This window comes from Mytilus californianus, unplaced genomic scaffold, assembly GCF_021869535.1.
Source record: "Mytilus californianus isolate M0D057914Y unplaced genomic scaffold, xbMytCali1.0.p SCAF_6, whole genome shotgun sequence".
NCBI classification, from domain to species: Eukaryota; Metazoa; Mollusca; class Bivalvia; order Mytilida; family Mytilidae; genus Mytilus; species Mytilus californianus.
The window spans coordinates 83,389,210-83,402,295 of NW_026262712.1; the positions used below are offsets into that span (position 1 = coordinate 83,389,210).

A 13,086-nucleotide genomic window follows, 5' to 3' on the forward strand; every position below is an offset into this window, starting at 1 on the left:
TTATCTTCTATTTTGTATTGAGCATGCTTAACAAACATATCATAAAATACTAGAAATATTATGATCTCTTTTGGTTTTCTTTTGGTACTGGTAAAAACAAGCAAATATTTCAAAACAATTATAAGTTGTATACTTTCACGAATAATATAAGTCCTGGACTTTAATTTTCATTTTCTAGATAATTACAGACCTAGGGTACGATTATATTACAACATTGGGAACAATTTTAATATTATTTTCTGATTTAAGAAATTTAAATTGGTTATTGGTTTTATTTATATTGTTATGCAGTTAAATCTTAGGGGGAATGTTCGAGTACACGTACTTGTAAACGAAAGTGCCATTGACATTTACTGCACCGTATATTTAAATATTTGCTTTTAATTTCATGTCACTCTCACAAACAAGTTCACGATGAATTACAACGCTTATTACTAAGCACTTCTGTACAATTTAAAGCTTTAACATGTTTTAGAACATATAAATTATAAATTTTAAAGATTCATTTAAAATTAATATCGGTAATACTACCACACTGATTTTTGTTGCATCTGAGATTTGTTGAGTGGTAATCAGAACATTTCAGTTTTGAATAATGATTATGAATACCAATAATTGAAAAAAATCAAAATAGGCGTTTTTCATAAAAAGGAATGAATTGTATAGATGAGAATCATTATATATCAATAGCTGATTCAAAGTCACATAGATCAATGATAACAATTCATTGCACCGGGTATTCATACATTTGACAATTATTCTGATTAGGGATTGCTAGCACATGTAACAATTACTCTGACTAGGGATTGCTTGCACATGTAACAATTACTTTGACTAAGGATTGCTTGCACATGTAACAATTACTGTGACTTAGGATTGCTTGCACATGTAACAACTACTCTGACTAAGGATTGCTTGCACATGTAACAATTACTGTGACTTAGGATTGCTTGCACATGTAACAATAACTCTGACTAAGGATTGCTTGCACATGTAACAACTACTCTGACTAAGGATTGCTTACACATGTAACAATTATTCTTACTAAATATTGCTAGCACATGTAACAATTACTTTGACTAAGGATTGCTTGAACATGTAACAATTACTATGACTAAGGATTGCTTGCACATGTAACAATTACTATGACTAAGAATTGCTTGCACATGTAACAATTACTCTGACTATAGGGATTGCTTGTACATTTAACCATTTCTTAACCTTTAGATTAATCGCATTTGTAATAATTTCTCTGACTAAGAACTATTACTAGATATTGAATTTGATATATAATAATCATGTTACTCTTCATTGGATTGCTGTAGTATATGTGAGTTATCAAATGAAAGTGTAAATTGCAACCATCAAATTATAAGTACTGGTTATTTTTTGTATTTTCTGTTGTTTGGAGATGTCTTTGTGGTGAATTGCGTAGAAAGGCCATCGACATGTTTTTATGTCCGTATTATTCTGTCCTATAAATTTTCAATTTTTATTTTTACATTGATTATAACTCATTCACTTATATTTGCCATCTTTACAAAGTGTGCGTCGTACAACATTGTCCGCTATTTTTTTTTAATATAGTCCACTTTCAAGTCATATAATATAAGATGCATCAAAAGTAAAAGATTTTAAATCAATTTGACAAAATAAATCATTTTAGGATATATATTCTGTTTTTCATAATAGTGTATAATTCGCTCGAATCCCCATATGGAATTTACTGACCCCATATATATCGTATTAGGTCACTAGCACACTATGTAACTAATAATATTGCAAATTTGGAATTCCTATAACAACATGCATTTGCTGTTTATAAAGTTTTGGTTTATATAGATATCATACTGTAATCTGATATGAATAGATGACTATAATCTGCAGTATATAAGTATGATTGTCAATGATACAATTATCCACCTGAGGCCCAAGGACGAGGATATAAACAACCATAGGTCACCGTACGGCCTTCAACAATGAGCAAATCCCCATACGTATAGTAATCCATAAAAGATACCAGTATGCCAAAATGTGCAAAAATGAAGAGAAACTAACGGCTTTATATATGATCATATATTTCCAAAAACACTAAACAAAAACAGAAATGGCATAACTCATCAAAACTCTTAAAATCGAGACAAGACAGGTCCGCATTGTTGACAAGATAAATATTTTTTTTAGCTTTCAAGTTCACCGCAAAGTCTGGAAAGAGTGGGATACTAAGTCTTATCATCTTATTCAGATAATTCAGGCTGACTATAAAACAACAGAACCGTTTCAGATTTAAACGAGGGAACTAATGAATAATTTCTTGACGAGTTTGAACAATAACGGTTTAGTGTACCTTTTCTCTACCGTAGAAACCGATGAAATTCCTCAGTCTTCAAAGATTTTTCTTTAATTCAATTCAGCTTATTTATGGTAGTTTAGTTTGGACGAAAGCTACAAATGATTTAATAACATCTCCCTTGACTTCAGCATTTAAACTCGTCGTTTAGAAGAACTAAAAATTAAAATTCAAGCGATGTAAAGATAAATGCATCAATTTCCAACGTGTAAGGTCTTGAATTGAATGAATAATTTTAAAATATAGATTTAGTATGTAAAATTATTCGGCTGTTAAACGATATTAGCATTTAAGTTTAATTGAAGTGAAAAATATTTAAAATGTTGATACGGTATAAATTTATTGATGTGGAAGGGTCCTTTGAAACCACTCCCTGTAATTTGTAATGTGTATTGTTCAAAAAGATGCTTCAACGAGACAAACAAACTTAAAAAAATGATTTGAGTGTTTGTACGATTTTATGGATGTTATAACTTTGAATAAGTACATATGTATGTACTTTAATGATAAATTTTAAACTGTTTTATATGCATGTATAATATTAAATGTGCTGTTTAAATACTATATTACATTTAACAATCTTTGACGAATTAGGATCATTATTTGTAATGTTTAAAACTTGATACCTTCTTATTTTTTTTTTTATCAAAACAGTAAACTAAAACAGAATTTTGTTGAATTACAACATTGGTAAGATACTACGGGGGTGTTTAACGACATTGACTACCCATGAGAGTCTCGCACGGTCGGCTTGGTAAGATAGGAAGACTTTAAGTCTACTTTTATACTGTAAATTGACACGGTTCCTAAATAAACTGATATGACTTGTTTTCTATATCCTGCACAACAGATATTTTTTGTGTTTAAAATTTTTCGCAAACCATGGAAATCCATGTGGAAGCACAGGCAACAAAGTACATAAAATATGTAGATACTTTTAGGGCTTAAACAAGTTTAAAAAGACATTAGTGTACAAATAATACACAAAGAAGGATGACTTTATATTAAATTCAAGTAGGTTCGTATCAAGACGTGAATATGATAAACTATAAATATGTTATCTAAAAACCACCGGGTAGAGAAGGACATGACGTCTGATTTTTCATTTGACACGGAAAAGATTGAACAGTCTTATGACATAAATTTGATAGCTAAGATAGACTACCACCGTTTGTTTTGATGGTTTCTCTTCGACTCATCAATTTTGATTGTCCCTTTGGTATCTATCAACGATATTAGACTAGCGAAATCCATTTTTATTTATTTATTCATGGTATATAAATACATCCTGTGAATTCCCAAGATGTATATAGGACACTTACTCTAGATAACTACATGATTTACCGTATATTTGACCTATACGAGCTTTTCCTTTGGGCCACGAGCGTATATGATGAAAGCGATTGTATACGATGAAGGCGAGCATATATGATAAGGCGAGCGTATATTATGAAGGCGACCGCATATGATGAAGGCAAGCGTATATGATAAAGGCGAGCTTATAGGATGAAGGCGAGCGTATAGGATAAAGGCGAGCGTAAATGATGAAGGCGAGTGTATATGATGAAGGCGAGCTTATATGATGAAAGCGAGCGTATATGATGAAGGTTATTCCAGAAACATGTGATATGCGCATGGAATTCATATTTGTTTTGTACTAACATTGGGTCATTACCACTGGTGGCGGACTATCAGTCACCTAGGGTACAATCCGTGCGCCGAGTAGGAAGCGTTAATGTACCGGCATGTTATTGATACATTTTGTTTTTAAATTACCAGTTCATAGAATCATTTACTTGTTCTAAAAGTAAGGTTACAACTGACTCAGGCAAAGTTGATATTAGGTGGGTTTGGATGTTCTATCTCTTTGGTTTATATGCTCTCAAAACATTTTCTATTTTTGGCTTTCTTCACTTTTGGTCACGAGTTTACCTGATGACGGTTTTTCCATAAAAGATGAGCGATTTAAAAGAACACTATTTTACTCAATTTAGATTGAGACAAGAAATTGTCGATAGTTTTCACTCTGTCAAATTACTTTCAGAGAAAACTAGCCCATATTTATTCTAATTTTAATTCAAAGTTTAAATGAATAATATATATCTACTACTTGTCAACGAGTTTTCCTAAACCATTTTATAAATAATAAACATCCTTTTATTTGACAAGTACTTGGTGTGGAACAACGAAATCTCTCGAACTTTTACATACAAAATCTTTAAATAGCATTACACTTTGTGTTAACGATATAATAAACAACAGTAAAACTATTTTAAGGGCTATCAGTCTTAATTTAAATTCATTTCAGAATCTTGAAGTACCTATATATCTCTCTTTATTTAATTCTATTTTTAATTTTCGGTATGTTTTATAATCGACACTAAATATTTCCTCGTGAAATAACTTTTAAGATCGTACACTTTTCCTTTATATTATTTCTATTTATCATTTTTTGGGGATATTTTTAACAAGAGACCTTTTTTATCTGCAAAAAAGAGTCAGGTTCCCATTCCGTCATATTATCGTCATTATACCAGCATACTCTTATTTCCCATCTGTCCATGTATCCACCTTGTGTCTATCCATTCTTGGCTTATAATATAGACTTCGTTTATCTTCATTACAAGACAGTATATTCTGACTAAAAATGGTGATTTGATTGATTTCACTGCGAATTGGAGTTCCTGCCACTTGTGTAGCATCTGATGTTTCCAATCTTTTACTTTCAAATACTTTTTATATATATTTGACTTTGCACTTCTTTGTCAGAAACTTTTAAAAAAAACTTCAATAAGACATATTTATATTTTAAGTAGATATAGGAAGATGTGGTATGAGTGCCAATGAGACAACTCTCCATCCAAGTTACAATTTATAAAAGTAAACCATTATAGGTCAATGCATATTTAAAAGGGTAAAGCTTACTGGGAGATTTCTCTATGCAATTCTCCGGTAGTTTTTTTTTTTTATACCTAATGGAAAACAAATGATGTCTTTCAAATTATGCTTTCCAATTTTACAGTATAAAATCCATTGCACCGACATAACACATTTCGATGACAAAGCAGAATGTTCTGATGTAAGGTATTAACCTTAAAGTATGTTTAAGTATACTTCAGGTAAAAAGTCACTAACCACAATGATTAATATAAAATCAATGAACTAAGTCTTCCCAATATCTTATCCAAACTACTCCGGTATGTAAGATATGGTCCTCTATTCTTTAGGACAAGGAGATAATACATTAAGTTCAGTATAAATTGTATTGTAATACTTAAATTATAGTGATCAATTACAAAAGGTAAATAGAATGTCCCCCTTCCAGTGAAAAAAGGCATCTTATTGTATAGACGAAAGCGGGTAGAGCATTTCTTTGTGAACAAGTTCATGCTCTTTTGTTTTCGCTATGCAAATATATGCTTCTATAACTCGAGTGCTTATCGTATTTTTTTTCGTGTTGAAAACAATTTGCTACTACTTCATATAACAAACGACAAAAGTTGTTTTTATGCATCGCACCAATGTTTTCAGTTAAGCCATTTTCAACTGATTTTACAGTTTGTTCTTAGGTTGTGCTGTTACAACACTGTCCCAGGTTAGGAGAGGGTTGAGTGCTCACAAAACTGTTCAACCGGGCACATCCTTTATGTGCCTGTCCCAATTCAGGTGCCTGTAATTCAGCGGTTGTTGTTGGTTGATGTCTGTCATATTTGTTTTCCTTTGGTGTTTTTATCATAAATCCGGTCATTGGTTTTCTGGTTTGAATTATTTCACATTTTGTCATGTCGTGGCCTTTTAAAGCATACTATATAATATGGGTTTTGCTGGTTGGTGCTTGCTTAACATTTTACAGAATCCAACAATATACATTTCTTAGCTAGGAAACAATTATATGTTATATCTATATCTTAACATATATATATTGAAACTCTTAAAAGGCATTGTTTTCTCTGGTTGTTAAAAGTAAAATGCTATTATTTAAAAAGTATTCTAAAATATTTTAATTTGACATCTGTATGACTTGTAATATGATACTATTGTCGCGTATACACAACTTTCAATAATCAAAATAAATCTTCTAATCATAAATGGGACCATTTTTCACATATAACAATTGTCCAAGATTATAATTATAAGTAAATTGGTCCAAATTAGAATTGCTTTGTTTTCTATGTTTATCACATGAATGGCATATGCATAATATTGTAATAACCTATTCTTTATAATACTTGTATGCCATGCATGTATGTGAAGAAAAACATTTCAGCAATAATGCTAGATTCAGGATTTTTAAAAAGAGGATGGAGAGGCCCACCGACAAAATAAGGAATGCATTGAAAAATAAGAAATGTGTACAAAAACACAATTTTTTAGGCATAAGGGAGCCCTCCCCTGAATCATTCCTTGGTCAACACTAAGCTACACTGATACTGTCAAAGTTTTAACGACCAAGTCTTTGATACCAATAACCAACTTAACATGAGGAATTCGTACCATAATTTATCAATACAAAGAACAGGGAAAATAAAAAAAAAAACTTTACATTTCCTCAATAAGAGACATAAAATTACATGTATGAACAAAAGAAACATGAGGAATACTTTAATAAGATAGTAAATAAACGACAGAAAAACAAACCCAAAACACATCTAGTGGGAAACATATGGTCTTCAATAATAGACACTGACTATGCGGTATGAGTTTTGCTCATTGTTGAAGGCCGCATGGTGACCTATAGTTGTTAACTTCTATGTACGTGAGTCTCTGGTGGAGAGTTGTCTCATTAGCAATCATACCACATCTTCTTATTTTTATATCTATCTAAATCCTCTAAAGTCTAAAAAAAACGTGTATTGAACTATTAGAATATTTTGGTACAATGAGCATCTTTGTTTCAGTAATATTCACATGAAGAGTTGTGTAGGATTTTACACAGACACATAACGGCAGTAAAGCAACTGTTTATTTACATTAGAATATTTGCGCCATAAAGCCTACGGCTGACCGTCCTTTAAAATGATGCAACCTTTTTTGGCAAAACTAACGTCATAGTATCGATGAGTGTGTTTGGTTTCTTACTTTTAAATCAAACCTTAGACTATTTCAGAAAGAGAAAAATATTTACAGATATCATCACAAAATGTACATATTATGTATAAACTCCTCACTCAGTAATGACAAAATCACAAAAACAATTACATAGACTGAAGCATGTTTCTCCGGGTTTTATAGAGTGTTTTGACATGTATATTTCCTTTCGATATTCGATAAAAATCAACATGTATCAATCACTTAACATTAAACCGTTATCTTAGATTTTGTCGTCTCGACTTAATAAAAAATAATGTTTTATTACAATGTGACCACGTGTTGATTTGTGAAAAATCAAATAACTGTCAATTACTTTTTATTCTATTTGTTTAATATCGAAAATTCCATAAAATTAGTTTCATTAGAACTTGATAGTGAACAATATTCCACGTTTTACGTTAGTATAATCTTATAGTTTTTTTCAAAATAGGGAAAAGTGCCAATTTAAGTCAAATTTCCTGCAATTTACGATATTAGAATATTACAGATCTAGAAAAAAAAACGTGATATAACGATTCTATTAGAACCTATGCAACGCTCGAGTTATATCCGAGAAAACATGGAAAATATTAAAAAAAAACATTTCAACTATTATCGTAATACTTTGAAATACAAAAGAACCAATATTGTGTTCGAAGTCTAAATCAATTAAAAATATCGTTAGAAACCTTAATTAAATTCAATTTACAGAAATATTCTTCATGGTTCTGGAATGTTATCTATGTAAACTGATCACTGAACATGTTAGCATTAACCTGAAATCAATATTTCATATCAAGGTCTTTTGTAAGTAAATGTATACAATATGAAATGAAAATGAATAATTACTTTTTGCGTTTTAATTACACAGTAGCGTTAAAGACTGTTTGCTAAAATACTTGTTTAATATATAAAATTTTAATTGCGTTGTAAAAACTATTGAAACAGGTTTCCTTTAATACCAAGTAATTACATATATCGTGTCATAAGTGTACATTAACACACAAAGCACTAGTTTTTTTTCTTGATTTTATCAAATGCAGATTGATTAATTGATTTAAAAGTCTTTTGCCTTAGTCTTTTTAAAAAGTATAACCAGTTTTCCTATGTTCGCACTTCCATATTCAACTTTTATATTTAAAAAAAACAAGTGTAATAGAATGAGAACGGACAATTACTTAGGTTAAACCTTCAGCACCGACAACAAGGTTAAGCCATAATCGACGAAAAAACCATAGCAGTCAATACTATGAAAAAAATTAATACTACTGTATATTAGTATCCTGATAAAAATTTCTGAAGTTGTTTTTCACAAATATAGAAAAGAAATCGAAATCAGTAAAAGGGAATCTTAAAGCATTTGGCAGATTATCAACTAATTAAAAAAGGAAAGTTAAAAAAAAACCACTTCAAATTTACGAATATGAAGTGCTTTTATTACTGTCAAGTAAATAAGTGAGCGACCAAACCTTTCGAAAGTTAACAAAATATCTTGTAAACTAAGTACTTAGTATATATATATTCTGCACAATCGGTCAACCAATGGTAAATTTGGACAGCCATTCAAAATTAAGTTATGTTATAAATAGAGGCAAACACTTTCATTTGTAATAGACCATCTTTAGATCATTGAAAGAGTTTTTGCAAGTGTTTTTTTGCATTCTGAGAACGTGGTATTCTCCTTACATCTGATTTATCGTCTCAATGCCAACTGGAAGTTCGCGATGTATCTAGTAAACCATGATAATACCTGCGGACAGAGACAAAAACCCAAGCCTATAGACAGTGATAATGACCAGTAGAACAGACCATTATATACATTACGACATTTACTTATATCTCATTAGTTATATGATATAATAGTAATATTTGCAATAAAAATGTAGACAGAGAATATTTATTAGATTTTTAGAATTTTAAAACTTTCTAGCAAATGTTAACTGTTTTACATTTGTAGACGTAACAACTGTATTATTTAAATACACTCCGTATATACCAGTAACATTGTTTTATAAACTTTACCCGCGAGTTTCTGTATGCCGAGCACACAAGAATTAAATAAAACTATTGTCCTCAATACATTGACCACATAGTCTTCATGAACGACTAACACAATACTAACAATCTCAAGAACCCTTTCAGCACATCAAAGATAATATTTTTTCTCGTCTCACTTTTCGTCCGATTTGATTTCAACCAATAATATTACCGAAAGATTATTATGGTCTTTAGCGACACAATATATAAATATGAATTTTATATCCTTTGAAATCAGTTTTTTAAAGACGATGTTAGTTAAGGACACGTTTTAAAATTATGGGCTTTGTGAATGATTTTACAATAATATTCAGGATGTAAAATATCGTCAAAGATTAGTTTTCTAAAATTGTACTGAAAACATTATAGAATTAGAAAAAAGATTGAAGTTTATGATATTGAAAACCTTCCGGTAATAAAATTCTTAGAATTCCTTGAACAATGAAGTGAGTGATCGAAATCGAAACTTTGTTACAGATAGTAACATTTAGGTAATTCATAATATTCTATACGAAGAAGCTACGTAACGAGTAGTTTGTGTGTATACCATATTTTCGTTAATGTTTAGTAGAGAAAGATTCGTGAGACCAACACACACGTAACAATAGAAGAATTTGTAGAAAGAAATTCGGAAAGTACCAAATACTCAAATAACAGTCTATATGCAAGGATTAGTTCACACATATATATTCATATAATCGTAGTTTTTATATTCATAAGTCCTATTATTGAAAATCGAGTTATATTGCCATATCCCCATTATTTCCCCCCTATTTTCATATGTATTTTTTCTTTATCAGTTGCATTCAATATTACCTTTATAAGTTCCCGGATTCTCCTGTTGGTATCTCTTAAGTTTACTTCCTTCAATCGTTTCAATTTAACAACCTTTTTTGCATAAGGAATGTGAATACGTTCAGTGTGTAACACCATCGCGGGTGCGAAATGAAGTTTTCTTGTTTCCACAGTTGTCATTATAGTTTTAATACATTAACCATGTACTTTAAAAATCCACTTTCATTATATATATATATTCCAATCCATTTTTTATACATACACTTGTTTAGCTAGTGAAAGGTTTTGTCGACTGTATTGTCCTCTAACAGTTACGTCTCCATAAACTTTTAAAGATGTCTTCTCAATTATACGTTTAAATTTACTCTTTAAAGTGTGTTATTTAACTAATTTCTGTTCGTTTGCAAATATATCAAGCTTAAAATATTTAATGTATTTTTATTTATATATCTACTTTCCATTGCTTACTATATCGATAGAAGTAATTATACTTTCCAGTTCGAGCGAACATATATAATAAGCCAGGGATATTAAAGTTCAATATTTTCATTGTAAAAGTGGATTTTATTTGTTTTGTATTGTTACAAAATGAAGGTTTCACCTCCTCTATTCCACAGTTGTCGTAAAAGCCTGTGCAGTTTCATTCCACAGAGGTAAACATCACTTCCAGTTAAGGTATTTCTTCAGTGTACTAGTATTTTATCCTTTTTTCAACAATATACTATTTTTTTTTCATTCTTATTTGATATTTACATGCAGTATTCTTTGACTTATTGAAGTCTCCTCTATCCGGTGTTTTTCGTTGAACTCTAATGTTTCCTTTTAGAAATAACACTGATATATTATATAACACTTTCCTAATTCAAACGAACGAAGAAATAAGTCATGTTCCATACAGAGGGGGGAAATCACAATGAAGATTCCAATTGTGTTTCAGAAATAAAATGTGAGAACAACGACAGGTTTCATGGTCGAGAAAAATTATACTTGGTTTAGCTAGATAAACGTATTTTGATTTAAACCCTGTTGGAGACGTTCTTCGAAATCAGTGGAAGCCTATTAGATCAAAACAACATAGCGGAGTTATCCTATAGATCAAAGCCTCGTGACCGTACGTGTCGCCAACATTTACAAGTAAAATAACACGGATTACTTCTCAATTTTTCCTTATTATAAACGAATACCACGACCGAATGATAAATTCGGTGAATATCTATGTATATAGACTGCTCATCAATTTAAGTAAGTTTTTGTGTCATAAATGGACGCAGTTTGAATTTAATCACAACAGTTGTTAAGTATAATTCAAGTATACGCGTTGTTAGATAGAATAGGCGTTATATAAAATCGAGTGGAAAGTATGCTGATTTTTAAGATTTAAAATGTCGAAAAGATATATTCATTCGAACAACGTTTTCCTTTTCAATTAATGTCTAATTTTAGACTTTTCAATTTAAACGGTATTTGAAATATAACATTGTGAAGGAAAGGAGTTCTAATCTGTTGACTCAGATTTTTTTCACATATAATTGGTTCGGATGAAAGAAGTCCTCAAATGTAAAGATTTCTGCTTCGATAAGTATGACATGTAATGCGTTTTAATTCGATGAAAATTTAACCGATTATATTTAATGTGAAAGTTATGTCAGTTCTGCTGATGACATACTTAGATACACTATCAATTAAACACTTAATTATATTGCTCCCGAAAAGAAAAAAAATGACAGAGACGTTAACGTGACAAGTGTATATCAATTATAAGTTAACACTTTCAAAACGTGCACCTGTACTTAAAAGTAAGTTGTTCCTCGGAATAGAGACTATATTGACCATATATACTCTATCACAAATGTTCAAAGAATATACATGAAATTTAATCTTCCTCTAGAAAAATTTTCTGCGCCTTTTTAACCAATTCTAATAGCTATGCCAATTTCGTTGGCATATCGGAATAAAAAAGGCAAATGTTTTTTTAGAATAATTTTTCGAATACATGAGAAATAAAACCAGTTTTATCCATAACTCCTGTATTTTAGGAATACGATTTTATAAAGCTAAACAAGAATAGTCTCAAATACCCAGGGGACAATCAAAAGCCTCATGTCGAATAAAGACAGACGACACCACGACCAAAGGGAAAAAGACGAACAATCAAATGTACACAAAACACCACAAAGAAAAATAAAGAGCAAGCAAATGTAACCGAACAAAAACTGGAATGACCTCATGTGCTCCGGAGGGGTAAGCGGTTCCTGCTCTAGATAGTTGCACCCGTCGTGTTGTTCATGGCTAGTAATCATTCAGTGATAAGTGGTAAGAGTTGATATTGATGGCAGATTTTTGACAGTTTCTGGTTTATTCATTCAGAACATTTATAGAGCTTGACATACTGTATATATATCGTTGAAGATTGTTTGTTTCCTTCTAGATGTCCTTGGTTATTTGTCGTTGGGTTGCTAACTCATTGATGTTTACTCCCCCATCTCCCTTTATTTTATATATAAACTGCCGATATGTGAAAATAGAATTTAAAAAATATGGGAAAGCCAAATAACTAGAGCTGTCATTCGTTGTCAGTTCTAAGATTGTTAGGAATAAAACGAAGACTTCCGTCAAGAAAATAATTTTAAAATGAAATAAAATATCGCATGAACTAATTAAAAGGGGGCATGATCAAGCAAGCTTCTTTCGTGCTATGGGTATCTGTCACATACCAGTTGTGCAGTTATGTTAAATCCTAGTATATACCATTCAGTTGTTTTCAAGAAATCATATTAGAGTCATATATTGAAGGGATATGTCAGCTTTTGAGATGACCATAAATTATGGTAATT

At 30.7% G+C, this 13,086-nt stretch overlaps 1 protein-coding gene across 5 annotated transcripts in view; it reads right to left on the reverse strand.

The window, feature by feature from the left end:
* LOC127705178 (uncharacterized) overlaps positions 1-13,086 on the reverse strand; it is a 61,746-nt gene that overhangs the window by 22,923 nt on the left and 25,737 nt on the right. The window contains exon 1 of one of the 5 annotated variants that reach the window (XM_052209426.1): positions 10,274-10,826. The exons of the other annotated variants lie outside the window; for them this stretch is intronic. Coding sequence (XP_052065386.1) covers positions 10,274-10,432 — 159 coding nt within the window. The 5' untranslated portion in view covers positions 10,433-10,826. Of the gene's footprint in view, positions 1-10,273; positions 10,827-13,086 lie in introns of those variants that run through there. 5 annotated transcript variants of the gene reach the window in all.